Here is a 14,494-nt window from a genome sequence, read left to right on the forward strand (position 1 = left end):
CCTCTCTCTGTCCACCTCTTTAACGCTACTTTCGACTGGGCTCTGGGCTGCCTCGATCCTGAGCTTGGTGTAATGGTTGGGGAGGCGAGAGTGAATGCCGCAGCATTTGCAGACATTGCGCTGATCGCAGGGACATCACGCGGCCTCCAGCACCTGCTCGACCACCTTGCTGCTAAGTTTCGGCTCAGTTGCTTGGAAGTTAGTGCGGGGCTGGATGAAAAGTCAGCCAGTCTGCAGATTAACGTTGATGGCAAGAGGAAGATGTGGATTGTCAACCCACATCCCCACCTGCAGGTTTTGGGGCAATCGATTCCTGCAATAGGTGTCGCTGATACTCAGCGATATCTGGGGGTTCCTCTCTCTCCGATGAGAATGAGGCCGGACATCGCTGGCAAGCTTAACAAAGGGTTAGGGAACATATCCCGAGCCCCTCTTAAGCCCCAGCAGCATCTGTTCACCCTCACCAACAATCTCATTCCAGCCTTGTATCACCAGTTGGTATTGACCTCGACTAGAAAGAAGTACTTGAAGTGGCTAGCTAGGTCCGTTAGGGCGGCTGTACGATCCTGGTTGAAGTTGCCGAGTGATACGCCCAAGGCCTTCTTCCATGCTAAGATCTTTGATGGTGGTCTTGGTATTGTCACTCTTGAGCATCAGGTCCTGATGATGGCATCCAAACATGGCATGTCTGCGCAAAAGGCGCCTGTGGTTTCATGACGGCCACTTGCAAGTTCTGATGAGGAGGACCGACGGAGGCATGAATCTGACGGAAGGCCTTATAGCTTTCATTAAGCAGTGCTTTCCTGGGATTTTAATTGATTGAATGACAGCATTGTAACAGTGTAAAAGACGTGCCTGGTGAGATTCTAATTAAAGGGACAACCTCTATGTTGTCATTTATTCTGAAGTGTAATTTGCTGCTTGTTGTATATTTAAACACCTGAATGGTTGCTATGACAATGAGCGTAAAGGGGATGTTGGATTACAAATAATTTTCGGAAAACCTCCGTAATGTCTTCGGCTGATCAATCAATTTTTAAATATAAAAAAATCCCTTAAATGAAAAAAATCAAACTTTTTGGAACATTTTCGGAGTGTTTTCGTAAAATCTTTGAAGTGTCTTTGGTGCCAATCAATCAATTTGAATAAAAGAAAAAAAATATGGCGTATCATCAGTGCCGATTAATAACTTTGAATAAAAGAATCACTTAATTTGAATGAAAAACAAAAACAGACTTTCGGATAATCTGTGAAGTGTTTTCGGAAATATTCGGAGTAAGAAAAATCACTAAAATGAAAAATACAGACTCTAAAAAATTCTGCCGGAATTCCGGACTCCGGGTTTTCCAGCCTAGCTCGCGGGGGTGGGGTTGATGACGGATCACTCTTGGCTTTCATTTTTCCTAAACTGAAAAAATTCAAGCACAGCTCTTTTGGATAAAGCAAAAATTTTACTTGACACAATGCTTTACTACAGATATTTCTTAATACTTTCCGTGGCTTCAGTAAAAGTTATTTTCAAAGTTGTATGTATTTAATTCCTGGTTTGCCCTTATTTATTCAAAAGGAGATGAAAAAAGGCGTCTTGCATGATTCTAAGCAGTTTATGTCAATAGAATATTTGCATCCTTTTCTAAATCCATGTTTGGCTGGCTATGTAGATATCACGTTAAATGCCTTTTTTCTTTTTATCTCCTAAGATTAACACTGACATCCTGGTCCTTTAGAACAAAAACCAAATAAAGGCTTTGTGGCAAATGATTTTTGGTGTCGTAAGGAAGACCATAAGCATCGCACCCTTCCCAGATGGGGCTCAACGTGGCTTCCATGTTAACCTTTCTGCTTCTGTGGCTTGGGCAGCAAGGGAAACCAGGTTACACTAACCTAAAACGTGATGGGAGACCTTTTTTTGGTAGGTGAACAATTTACCACAATCCTCCAAGGTTTCTCATAGATCTAGAAAAGGTAAAAATAATAAATTATTGTCATTGTTATGAAATCTTGTAACGGTGGGACTGTTTAGATCAACATTATAAAATTAATAGGGTACAGAAATTACTACAGTGTAAGGTCGCAGTAGTGGCTGTTTATTTTGAGAACTAGTTAATATCAAGATAAACTTTTAAAAAATATATTTGTGTTGCATCGAAAACAATTTTTAAGTACAGCAATATTAATGTGCCATTACATTTACATGCTATATTGATATGCATCTGTGCCTCCATAGGTAGGCAACAGGTAATGATTGGTGTTGTCCCCATCAATGTTCACCATGCCTCAAGTGAAAGTTGTAAGAGTGTTTATCCAATAGCAATTGCAAATTGACAAGAAAACAGGTGAGAATCATCTGGACCTTCAAGGACAATTTTTTAAAACAATAAATTTAGTAATCAGCCAGTAAAACGTTAGCACTGTTCAAGGTTTTATATTTATGGATGTTGCTCACACATCACATCACATCATTTACCTGCTACATTGATATGCATCTCTGCCTCCATAGGTAGGCAACAGGTAATGATTGGTGTTGTCCCCATCAATGTTACCATGCCTCAAGTGAAAGTTGTAAGAGCGTTTATCCAATAGCAATTGCAAATTGTCAAGAAAACAGGTGAGAATCATCTTGACCTTTAAAGACAATTTATTAAAATCAATACATTTAGTAGTCAGCCAGTAAAACCCCAGTGCTGTTCAAGGTATGATATGTGATGTGATGAGATTTGACCTGATCTGATACTTAATAACTGGTTTTGGTGCGTCTATAGTATAGTATGGTATGGTATGGTATGGTATGGTATGGTATGGTATGGTATAGAGTATAGAGTTATTTAGGCTTTTATTATCCGTTTTAACTATTGATTTCTAGATGAAATTAGCAAATATGTCATGGATCAAGATGACAGAGATAAATTGGTAGGCTAAACCTATAGTTATTTATTATGAAATTTCCTTCTTTTGTTCTGACTCCTCTCATTAACAGAAAACTGATTTTCTTCTATAACTACATTCATAAAACTTCTTAGGCCCTGGACGACGAGGTGTTGGCACGTGCATCTGAAGGTAAAAGCTACGAAGCTCCTTTATAATTATACTATATGACCATGCTCAACATGGCACTACATACAGGTGGCATACATACAGCTGTTTCGAGAAAGGTTGTCCGAAAAAAGCCTACGCGACAATGCCAAAAGGTAGTCTGGGAAATACCCAATTGCGGGCAATATGATTCTGACCTTTTATGGAAATTTATTGGTTATTTCCCAGACTACCTTTTGGCATTGTCGCGTATGCTTTTACTCTGTTTTTGGACAACCTTTGTCGAAACAGCGGTGTAGTGCATTTACCTTTCGTAATAACTTTGCTGAAGAAAGGCTAACATGAGACTGTGCAAGCATTAACGGATAATCTAATGAGAATTTTCTTTGATATATTTACTTAGAAGTGGAATCTCAGCCATTGAACAACAAGCCAGTGTCTCGGCGGAAAAAGAAAGGTAAAATAAGTTGGGTTTTTTTACCAATTATTAAAATGGTAACAAAAATATTGTCAAATTATCCACACTTGGGTCTGAGGTTTATCTATTCCAAATGAAATAGGTATAACTTCGACTGTGTTTGTTTACTTTACTATATATGTTTTGGTATTTTGAGATCAGAGCTGAAACCGTTTTATATAAAAAACTTGACTAAAGCAGCAAATTCTTCCTATTGTTACCCGCCTTTCAAACGATGTAACTTGTATTTACGTTGATTTATCAACTACAGGAAATGCTGCTGAAGCCCTAATGGAATCCTTGACGCCAAAAGAAGTGCTTCCTGCCAAAAGAACTAGAAAGAAGCCAACACAATATTAAGGAAACCTCACCACTACTTACAGTCATGTATGACTAGGCAGGTGTTTGGAAAAAAACTGTCTTTATACGTCTTTTATGATGAGAATTGTTGAAAACAATGTATCCTAATCATTTTTATTTCTCTTTTTCACATAGGAAACTAAGTGCAGATATCCACTTCAAGGGACCGCTCACAAAAGGACATCAAATTTTCCATGTCTAATTGGCCCAGTTGTATGGCTTGATTAATTGCAGTTAGATTCAAAACATTGTATTTGCACGTCGAGAAAAAAGCATTTGTGTGGTTTTGCTACGGTAGGAAAAGAGCACTTGATTTTTCTTCACAAATCGTAAGCAGGACACTGATAAATATATTTCGAAAACTAGAAATTTAAACATCCCATTGCGAGCACACAGTACCCAGAAATTTTATTCACAAACAGAACAATAACAGTAACAGTACAATTAATAACAGAGAGGGTTTAATGACGTCTACAGTCGAATGAAAGGAGTGCAAACTGCAATATTAAACTATTTTAATACATGTTTAGCAAATCACGAGATGTTCAAGTTCTGTCAACAGTGTGGCCATTAACGAAAAAGAGCTCAAGATAAGGAAGCGGGGCTAGGGGAAAGCCAGAACGATTCCCCAACACAAACGTTTTCAACCTTCTACAGAGGTTAGGGCAGAATATTATACTATGCAAATTCATTTGCATATATTAATAATATGCCCTTGGAGAATGTAAATTATTGATATAAATGCCCACGTTGGGCCCACCCCTTGCACTTTACCCTGGGCCACTGTTTGGATTGGATCTAGCGACCCGCCTTCCCATCCAGCGAGGAATCCGGGTTTTTTGGAGTGCATCCCCTGATTCCACATACCTTATTTACATTTCACAAATAACAATACCCAGGGTAGAATAGTATACTATGCAAACATTGAGGTGGTCACATGTATCTTCATGTGCACAGACATCAACATGTATTAATTCAGTGTGACTGTAGCATGTATATGACATGCACTCTCATTTTTTCCTCTGTTGTGCAAACTATGGGGTTTTCTTCTATGTCAAATCTTTGGAGTCACACTTTGAATGGGTGATTATGCTCACTTAACTGTGGATCACATTGCCATGTTGTTTCCACAGCATCGTTCTTTCTGGCTTTTCTCAAATCAGGGCTTCGAAGCTTCCCACAAAAAGCAAAGCTATATTCCTGTGCTACAAATCATGATTCTTCAGCTGAAAGCCAGTCAAGTGAACGACATTTCTATTTTTGTATCTTGTGGCACTATGTGTGTACAAAAAAGGGGGAAAGGCAAGAATACACTCTAGGTGTAAGCAAAATGCTGCCTTATGTAATTGCACCCTAAAATCAATAACAATAAGAAGACATAAACTTCCTTATCTGTTTAAAATTTCATGCAGCATCTCTTTTGATCAATGAATAGCATGGCATATATAAAGGTGGAAATTGTCATAATCAATTTGCCAATGACGTTCCAGTTCGACAGATCAACACACGCTGGCACACGCTAGGTACCAGTTTGTTCAGGCACAGCAGTGTATTTTTAAGGGTAAGCCACTTACTTTACTTAGATGTCTCTGTTGTCTTGACTTTTCTTGGGTAAAAGTTAACCTGAAGCAAAAGAACCACGGGGGCATAAATTTGCCTCTGTTTAATTCCAATACTCTGCTAATTTTTTTTGTTTGGTATCAAGTCGTTCAAGCCCCATCAGTTTTATAGCTAGGGCTAAGAACTTATTTCCGTTTTTTCTTTTTTCACCTCTAGCTAAAAGGAGACCTCTTTAGGGGATATTATTTGAATTACGTTATGTCAAGGTAGCAACTGCATTAGTTTTTTCTTAAATTATCAGGCTATATAAAATATTTTATGTTTAAAGTTGCTTCCCAGTTAAAAGCTGTGTTGTATGCAACAAAATAAGAAATGTTTTTTTATCTTCAAGGTAAACAATTTGCTTTTTGTGGCTGTGGATGGAGAAAAACACGAGTCTCTTGGTTTGAGGAGGAGACTGTTGCAGATCTTTTTTGTGAAGCTCTTTGAAGAGGACTACCCTAGGTATGTATACTCCCCAGACCATGGGACAGGCATACAGGAAGTGTCTGAACCCAGAAAAAGCTTCACATATGATCACGATGACTGGGAGGCCTCATATGAGAATCCATTTAACTTTGCAAGAGGTGCCAACTCTGTAAGTTCTGCAGATTCATTAAAGGCGCTTGCTAGTCAACTGCCGCTTCAAACACCAAGTGCTGATCTGGATGGCATTTCACCATTAGAGGACGACACACAGCCAGCTAATCTAGAAAACCCTGTTGAAATTGAGAGTCCTGGACTTTCTTCTGTTTTTGATATGACATGTTCAGGTGATGGTGGTGTAGAAGAGGTAGCCCTAGTCTTCTCCACCAACCATATTGGCTCTACAGCTGTGAACGCACAAAGATATATAAAGCAGCTTCTAGATGTTGAATCTCAGGTGGAAGATGGGCTTCTGCCAAGTTTGTCTGCTGCATTCCAAAGGATAACATGTGTTCTCAATAGCTCAGTTGAAGGTGTGGTACCATTTCAGGGCAGCAGCTTGATAGATGCCACTGACCTTGTTTCCTTAGGAGGATGTAGACCAACATCAGAAGAGAAGCATCTCAGACACTTTGTACTTGAGGGGTACCTGGAGCTTACTGCCAAACAGAGATTAGTCAGTGGACAAAAAGTGGATTTTATTGGGTGGGAGGATTTTAAGAAATTAGCAGAGAGGCAGCCAGCAAAAGATGTTTTAAGAAGCAGAGCTATTGGAGCAATATGTTCTTCGTGTTCCTTGTAACTCACTGGAAAGCAAGCACTGGTGTTTGCTTATGCACCAGTCAATGTAAATCCCCGGCCCCCCCAACCCGGGCAATGCGAGGACTTTAGCGGGGACAAAGTTAACGTTTGACAATCAACAGTGCCCCGGTACACGGGGTTTTGGATGAGATTTGCTTCTTCGGTATCCGGACCGGGGAATATTTTTTGCAGGAGGAGTGGAGTCTCTCGTAAGAGACTGGGACCGACCTAGAAGACTACAAAATGGCGGAAAGAAACGTGAGTAATCTGTTGACATTCGAAATCTTGTTTTATCCTTATTTCGTGCTTGCCATCCTTCTCTTAATTGCCAAAAATATTACTTACGAAAGTAACACGATTGTTTTTATGTAAATCCTTTCGGTATTTCCGGCCTTCGATGTGGGCTTTTTATAAATATGTATGAGTCTGGTTGCCATGTGATCTGCCGTTCTCTGTTTTTATTTGCTTGGTTGATCATGCATTCACACAAAACTGATGACAAATACCTTATACTTTTTACTGCAGGCCCTCGTAGAGTTTGGTGAAAGTAAAAAAATCCTTCCAGTAGCTGGAATAACTCTCAGCGAGGCTTTACCACCAATACAACATGCATTTGATATACCGGTAGGATGTGACATATTGGTGCAGCAATACGATCGCGAATGGGACGATTTTATCGATTTAGAGACTACTGCAGTTATAAACAACAGAGCAAAGCTTCGGTTGCTGAAAAAGGTATTAAGACTGTTATGAATTGTTTTGCTTTTATACATCACTGAGCTTTATAATATATGAAACCTTTTGTATTTAATATATTTCCATTTTGAACTTTTTACAGGAAGGCCGTTCTGAAGATAGCTTATTATGCACCAGTCAATGTAAACCCCCGCAAGAAACAGGTCGGTTATTATTCAAATTAATATGGATTCAATTATATTTAATATCTAAAACATTTGTTTTATAATTTTGCCTATATATAAATTCCTATTTAAAAGTAGGAGGAGGTATTTGGTTTTTTATAATTTGTTTAATACTTGACTTGTTGATTTTTTTTCTGTAGGTCCTAAAGTGCTTTCTTCCAATTTTGCTGGTGAAACATCTGACAAAGGTACAGATATATATAAAAAAAATTGATATCCATCTGGCCCCAGGTGGATGTTAAAATTTATAGCCATGCTGAATAATTATCTATCCACCCAATTATGTATTTCCTATCTACAAACACTTTATATCCACTGGATTGGAACAGGTGATCTGAAGCCTGTTTTATAAAATAAGGCTCAAGGGATGTAAAACTCTGTTAATAATAATAGAATTGGGGGTTTTCTTTTTTGTCACAAAACTACATGTACATTGGGGTGGGGGGGAGGGGGGGGGGCTTAGTAATATTTTACTACTTTTCATGCCTTTTCTGTGTAAACCTGAGAGTTGCTTTTTAATAGGTGCACTTTCAAAACAAAGAACAACAACCAGCAACGTTGTTTCCGAGAGTGGTATGTACACATTAAAATTAGAGAAATATTATTTAGTAAGTAGTAGTAAAAATACGAGCTGGAGATCTGTATGGGCGTTTACTATTGTGAGCCAAAGGCGAGCCACTGTAAATGCCCATACAGATCGAACGCAAATATTTCATCGTACTTGTGAAGTGAAACAATGAGTAGAGATGTGTATGGAAAGTTAATGAATACTAATCAGCTGAGCAGATGTTTGTATCAAAAGTTAATTCTACTGTTCAATAATCATCAACCAAGTTGATTTGTATTGGGGTTTACTCAAATGACTCAAATACTGCCTACATTGTATTTATTGGACATACCTGTTATGAATTTTACAGGGTTCGCACACGCCTTGAAAGTCCTTGAAAGTCCTTGAATTTCAAAATAAAAATTCAAGGCCTTAAAAGTCCTTGAAAATTGCAGTCAGTCCTGGAAAGTCCTTGAAATCGGTAGCTAATTTCATCCATCCTAGATTCTAGAGTGCCTACTATGAAAATATATGCTATTTGCAGAACAGTAGCAACAATAAAAACGATCATTACACCTCTTCGAACCTCCATCAAGCGCCCCACGCACATTGAATACATTTTCCTCTTCTTGGTTGTATCCATTGCTCTGATTGGTTCAATATCTGCAACGCTAAGCGCCAATGAAATGTTTTGTACTATTCGCTCTTTCCATGAAAAGCCATGTGCTTCGAGTGCTTCGTTGTTTGCGTGGGAGTTGTTTATTTGCATGTTGTTTCACGAGTAAACGATTTACAACAATGGGCAAGTGTGTTTTCAGCGACTTGTGGCTTCAGAACCCACTGTACAAAGAGTGGCTACAAGAAGTCAAAGGTGACAAACACAAGGCATGATGCATTGTGTGCATGAAGGATGTTGACATTTCGAGCATGGGAGAGTCGGCGCTTACAAGTCAAAACGAAAAGAAGGCGTTTAGAAGCTGATGTTGATTGTCTTGTCAAATCGGCAGATGAGTTTGCACAGAAAGCAGAAGATATTGGTAGACTTGAGTGGATTACAAAGTCAAATAGTTTGAGGAGAACTGCAAAAGAAAAGGAGACGACTCGCAAAGACCTTGAGGCCAAAATTGCTAATGTTGTGGATGAACTAAAAAAGACATAGACTTTTACCTCTCTGGTTGGCACACTTTCTACCTTGAGCAGCGGATTATCGCTTGATTTTGTAGTGTGTGGAGTCCTTGAAAAATGGAAAATGTGTCCTTGAAAGTCCTTAAAAAGTCCTTGAATTTTTACTCCAAAAAAGTGTACGAACCCTGATTTTACAAGTTTAGATACAGTTTGCAAATTTTGAAATGTTTATAGTGATCGATGTGTTGTAGTTCTCATGCAAAGATGTAATCTTGTTATTATATATTGTTTTATAGGTGGCCAAAGAACAATATGCATCCAGGGGAGTCAGCTATCACTTGGTCCTGCCGCAAAGGTGCGAAACAATGGAACCATGACTTATTATTATTATTATTATTATTATTATTATTATTATTATTATTATTAATGCCTTTTACCATTCTTTGGTATTATTGTAGTTGAATGCAGTGGCATACATACTTATTTTGGATAATTTGGGTTGAGAAAAATTTGTTTTAAAAGTGGTTTGAAGTATACAATCAGGGTACATAATCAATGGTGATATGAAATGAGCCTTAGTTTGGCCACCAGCATATGTCCCTCATTTATTTATCACAATTCTCCTTCCATGTTAGCAAAATAGTAAGGTTTATGGTTTATGTACATTGCAGATTCAAAGCAATTCTACAGTTGAAGTCACATTACAAATAGATCCTGAAAAGCTGAGAGAGGAAAGTGCAATTTACAAGAATCTAGAACCTGGTTGTTTCTTGTATGCGTACTGTAAATCATTAAATGAGGCTGCTTATGAGCTGGCTGTTGAAAATCCACGTTTACTATCTAAAAAGGGAGAATTGCAAGCATTGGCAAAGAAGAAAGTTGATAGTGATGGTTATCTATATAAAAAGAAAAAGTCCAGGGCAATTGATTTATCCCCCAATGAGCTGCTTCCTGTGCCATCCAAAGTAACTCCATCCTTGCGCTCAAAAAGGATCGGTGAAGTAGAAGAAGACCTGAAAGAAATAAAAATGGAAATGACTTTGATGTAATATGTCAAAAACGAGGGCGAGTGCTTTATCACGGGTTCCAAATACCGAGAAACAGATGAAAGCACGAGGCCGCAGGCCGAGTGCTTTCATCTGTTTCGAGGTATTTGGAACCCGTGATAAAGCACGAGGCCCGAGTTTTTGACATGTCTTCTCAAATGAAACAATAAGAAATGAATCTCATTAAAATGCAAATGTTTGATCTCAGATGAAAAACATGTTTCATCTCAGATGAAAACCTGGTGGTGTTTCATCTGGTGTTTCATTGGGGTATCAAGATTCATCCACCTGACCGAAATGGACGTCATTTATTGGCTTTTGACGGCATGAATTATTAATGAGTTTGAGAACGAAAGATCAAGAGTTAAAGCTAGAAATGTTGACAATGATGAAAGAGCAAGGCGCCTAACCCAAGAGATGACCCCATTGAGAGAAAGAAAGCGAAAATTAGAAGACGAGCTTACATTATTGCAGAAAAAGGAAGCAAAGTCACTCCTGCAGAAGAAAAAGAGAGATAACAAAGAGCAAAGTAAAGAAGAGGGTCAACCACAAGCCAGTCCACAAATCACAATTGACAAGTTGCTGAGTAGAAAAGCAAAAGAAGACTTGCAACAGAAAGACGGCAGTGACAAGGTAGAAGCTTCAAGTGAATGTGATGTAACTGACGTTGATCGTGCTGTTCAAGCCCAAGGCGCAGATAAGTCAAGTCCTGAATCCCAAAACGAACAGTCCGACTTGCCACAACAGAAAAGCTGTCAAGAAAATACTTTTTTATAGATGAAAGTGGTAGGCCAAAGGATGAGACATTCAAACACTATCAAAGACAAACAAGGAACAATTTGAGTGACAATTTTAAAGAGGAAAGTGGACTTTACATATCCCAATTAAATGGCATTTCTCTGGATCAGTTCATTTCTTTTAGATCTGAGTTGTGTCGTAATAGTCACAGAAGTGACTGCAAAGAATGTTCTTTGTTGATAAACGTTGCTGTTGATATTTTGCATGGTGGAGTATGTGAAGTTTCCAAACTGTATAAAAAACATTTTACCTCAACCTAGCGCTCATCAAATGCCGTACGACGATTCATGCAGCTGCTAGTTGTGGTTTTTAGAGTTGGTCAGAAAATTGGCATGCAAAAATTGTATGTTGTTGAGAAGGAACAGGGTATCGATTACAAAAAGGTAGCCATCTTGATTGAGAAGTTTACATTGCAGCCGAACTTGGAAGTTGGAGGAATTGGAAGAGATACTTTACTTGCTCTGTGTAAGTTAGCGTCAACAGAGAGTGACAGGAAACTTATAAAATTTGCTGCGTGTGAAGCAAGTAACTGTTCAAACAAAAAAGCTGAAAACAGGTTTGGCATACAAAATATCTCCAAGTTAAAGGAAGAAGTAAAGAATGCTTTAGAAATATCACAAAATATAAGAAAGGAAGTTGCAGACCTTGCTATGGTAAGAGAGAAATCCGTTCTTCGTTGTCTTGGTTTGTATGAGCCCCGTGAGAGTGATTCAAGTGACAGTGACGTTGAGTGCGAAGCAGAAACTTTAGGAAAATCTGAAGATGAAATTCAATGGGTCAGTGATAATGAAAGCAACAGTGAGTTAGACTCAACTGATGAAGTTTTGAGAGAGGCTGAAGAATCTGAAATGTCACTCAATGAAGACCCAAGTAAAAACAACAAACCAGAAAAAAGTGCTAGACAGAAGCACATGGACCCAGATGAAGGACTGAATAAACAACCCCACATATTTTCTCCAAACCATGACCATTTAATGCTTATGCTTAGAGACAATCAATTGAATTGGTTTGCATTTGTCGAAGAGTTGAGACTCTTGATGCGGCAGTACACTAGTGAAGTTGTCAACCAAGTTCTTCTTGATTTCAGTGAAAATCTGTTGTCAATGGACTTAGATGATGATGAGCATGAGCGTGTGGAAATATCAAGACAGGCATATTTAAATAGTGAGAGGGTAGCTGTTGAAAATGAAACGGGGTTAACCGACTCAGAAAGTGATGACCCAGAGGACTGGGTGGGCCTTAATTTGCAGTCTGAAAAAGGTAAACAAGTTTTGTTAAAGCAGCGAGAAATCATCAAGAGAATGGCCAAGAGAAAGGAGGGAAAAGAAATTGCTGAAATGAATCTTCTGAAGCGGAAAGTACCTAACAGGGTGGGTTCAATATTACGAAGGTTCCCCAACATTGGAAAAGACATTGAAGAGTTTGTGTCCAGTAAGAGGTGTGGGGCAGATTCATGGCGAAGAACTGGAGTGACAACCTTCGATGGGAACAGAAAAAGAGGCCCAAAAGCATCATTTCGTTCAATTCAATAACATTTACAAACAAAATACGACGCCAAGATTGGGTATGGCACAATTGTACAGCTATGTGTTGTACGCAACAAACGAAAGTTATCATCGAAGAGGTACAAGGGTGTGGCAAAGGTAACGTGTCGCCGAGCAAGAAAGGGCTTCAATTTAAAATTTAACCCAGATGCACATTACAGCTGTGCCATGTACAAGATTCTTGACAAATTGCAGTTAACTGATGGGCATGACAAGCTACTATTAAATAGAGACGACCAAGCAGGGTTTCGACTTGACACAACCTACACACACTGCCAGCACAAAGGACTGTATTCTGAAGCTCAAGAGGTCACAACGCGTACAGATTTTGTGAATAAGTACTCCTCTGTGCTACAAACGTCCTCGTATCTCTTTATGGAAACTCTTACAAATGAAGAAAGAGCTGCTGGTTTGGTGAAGGACCATTTTTCCTTTAAAAAGAACCCATCGCAACATGCTGCTGATTTCAAGTTTCTTAAAGCAACACAAGAGTTTAAAGATTACCTATCTGGGAAGCCTGTTGATTGCATCCGGGTTGATGGTGCCACAGATGAGCGACCTTCTATTCAAGAGGTTCAGTTTCTTTGGACAGAGGTTCATCTAGTTGAAGAGAAGATATGTACTTGTCTTACAGCACGAAACAGTGGAGGAAGTTTCTTAAACCGAGTTGAGTTGGTCAATGGTTGCATTGCAAGGGCACATAGTAATGCCTTCATCCCCTCCACACTGAATGGATCGAATTTCAACAAAGATGGCCTGAATGAAGAAAAACTGAAAGAAAATTTGGAAGCAGCCACAGAAGTATATATTGATAGGGTACAAGATGCACCATTCGGAAATACAACTATCAAGTTTTTCAAGGGTGCTCATGATGAGAATGCCAGATATTTACAGGAGAGAAGAGAAAAATTGTTAATTTTTTTACATGGTTCTAAAAAAGCAAAGCAAGAACTACAAAAGACAGAACCAGTACTTTACAAGTATTTTGAAGAGATATGGCAAGTTAGGAACAATCACTTAGTTAAAGGGCTTCCAGAACAGTATGTGTTCTTTCTATACGCGTGCTACAAGCCTAACTGCTTTCACCCAGTGTGCAAAAAAGGCATCCCTCCTACAGAACCAAAGTGGTATGATGGTGGTCCCACTCTTCGTTGTCTACCAATGCCTATGAAGGACCCAAACCGGCCTTGGGGTGGGCACTGCAAAGACTGTGAGAGCTGTGCGGGGCACTACTTGTCAGCTGAGGATTCCATTGCCTCTTTGACTACAAATGCAACCAGAGACAGTGTCATGGAACCTCCTTCTGTTGTGTTGAAAAGAGAGTTTTCTAAACTTACCAAAACAGTGGATGCAGATAACATAAGTGATGTTGAAATTACAAGGTGTGCCAAGGAAACTTTATTGACTTCAAAGGAAGTGAAAATGTGGTTTAGTCACCTGGCGGAAGTAAGTAAACGCAGGAAGATGGGAGCAAAAAAGGCTGCAGCAACATGACAAGCAAAAAATGGTAATTATATAATTTGAATTATAGTATCTATGAACTGAAATGTTCCTTTTAGATACTAGTGCTGGGGTCAATTTCAAAACCCTTTTACAAGTGTGATTAACAAGTGTAGCCATTGTTTCAGAGGTTGAAAACAATAGCTATACTTGTAAATTACATGTACAGGTGCAAAAGTTTTATTAAATTGATCAATGGATATTGTAATTTTTTCCCTTGCATTGCAGCAGCACAGCAGAAAACAACTGGATTTTGTCCCTGTGGCCAATCCGATGATGACTTCATGATCGCATGTGATCATGAAAAGTGCAAGTATCAGTGGTTTCATTATGTTTGT

General features: G+C 38.9%; 2 protein-coding genes across 2 annotated transcripts in view; both read left to right on the top strand.

Moving 5' to 3' along the window:
- The first annotated feature begins 6,766 nt into the window (after positions 1 to 6,766).
- Positions 6,767 to 10,317, top strand: LOC146479106 (uncharacterized). The gene is made up of 6 exons (XM_085111122.1): positions 6,767 to 7,411; positions 7,515 to 7,575; positions 7,737 to 7,784; positions 8,119 to 8,169; positions 9,565 to 9,623; positions 9,940 to 10,317. Exons 1-6 carry the CDS (start codon positions 7,172 to 7,174, stop codon positions 10,315 to 10,317), a joined length of 837 nt encoding a protein of 278 aa, XP_084967248.1. The 5' UTR covers positions 6,767 to 7,171.
- A 2,333-nt stretch (positions 10,318 to 12,650) lies between these two features.
- Positions 12,651 to 14,494, top strand: part of LOC146479107 (uncharacterized) — a 1,968-nt gene continuing 124 nt past the window's right edge. The window contains exons 1-2 of the mRNA XM_085111157.1: positions 12,651 to 14,163; positions 14,385 to 14,494. The exon at positions 14,385 to 14,494 is cut by the window's right edge and continues 124 nt beyond it. Of these exons, the coding sequence (XP_084967283.1) occupies positions 12,825 to 14,150 (1,326 nt within the window). The 5' untranslated portion in view covers positions 12,651 to 12,824 and the 3' untranslated portion in view covers positions 14,151 to 14,163; positions 14,385 to 14,494. The remainder of the gene's footprint in view (positions 14,164 to 14,384) is intronic.

The sequence above is a fragment of the Pavona decussata genome, unplaced genomic scaffold (genome assembly GCF_977016875.1).
Source record: "Pavona decussata unplaced genomic scaffold, jaPavDecu1.1 SCAFFOLD_61, whole genome shotgun sequence".
In the NCBI taxonomy this organism is placed as follows: Eukaryota; Metazoa; Cnidaria; class Anthozoa; order Scleractinia; family Agariciidae; genus Pavona; species Pavona decussata.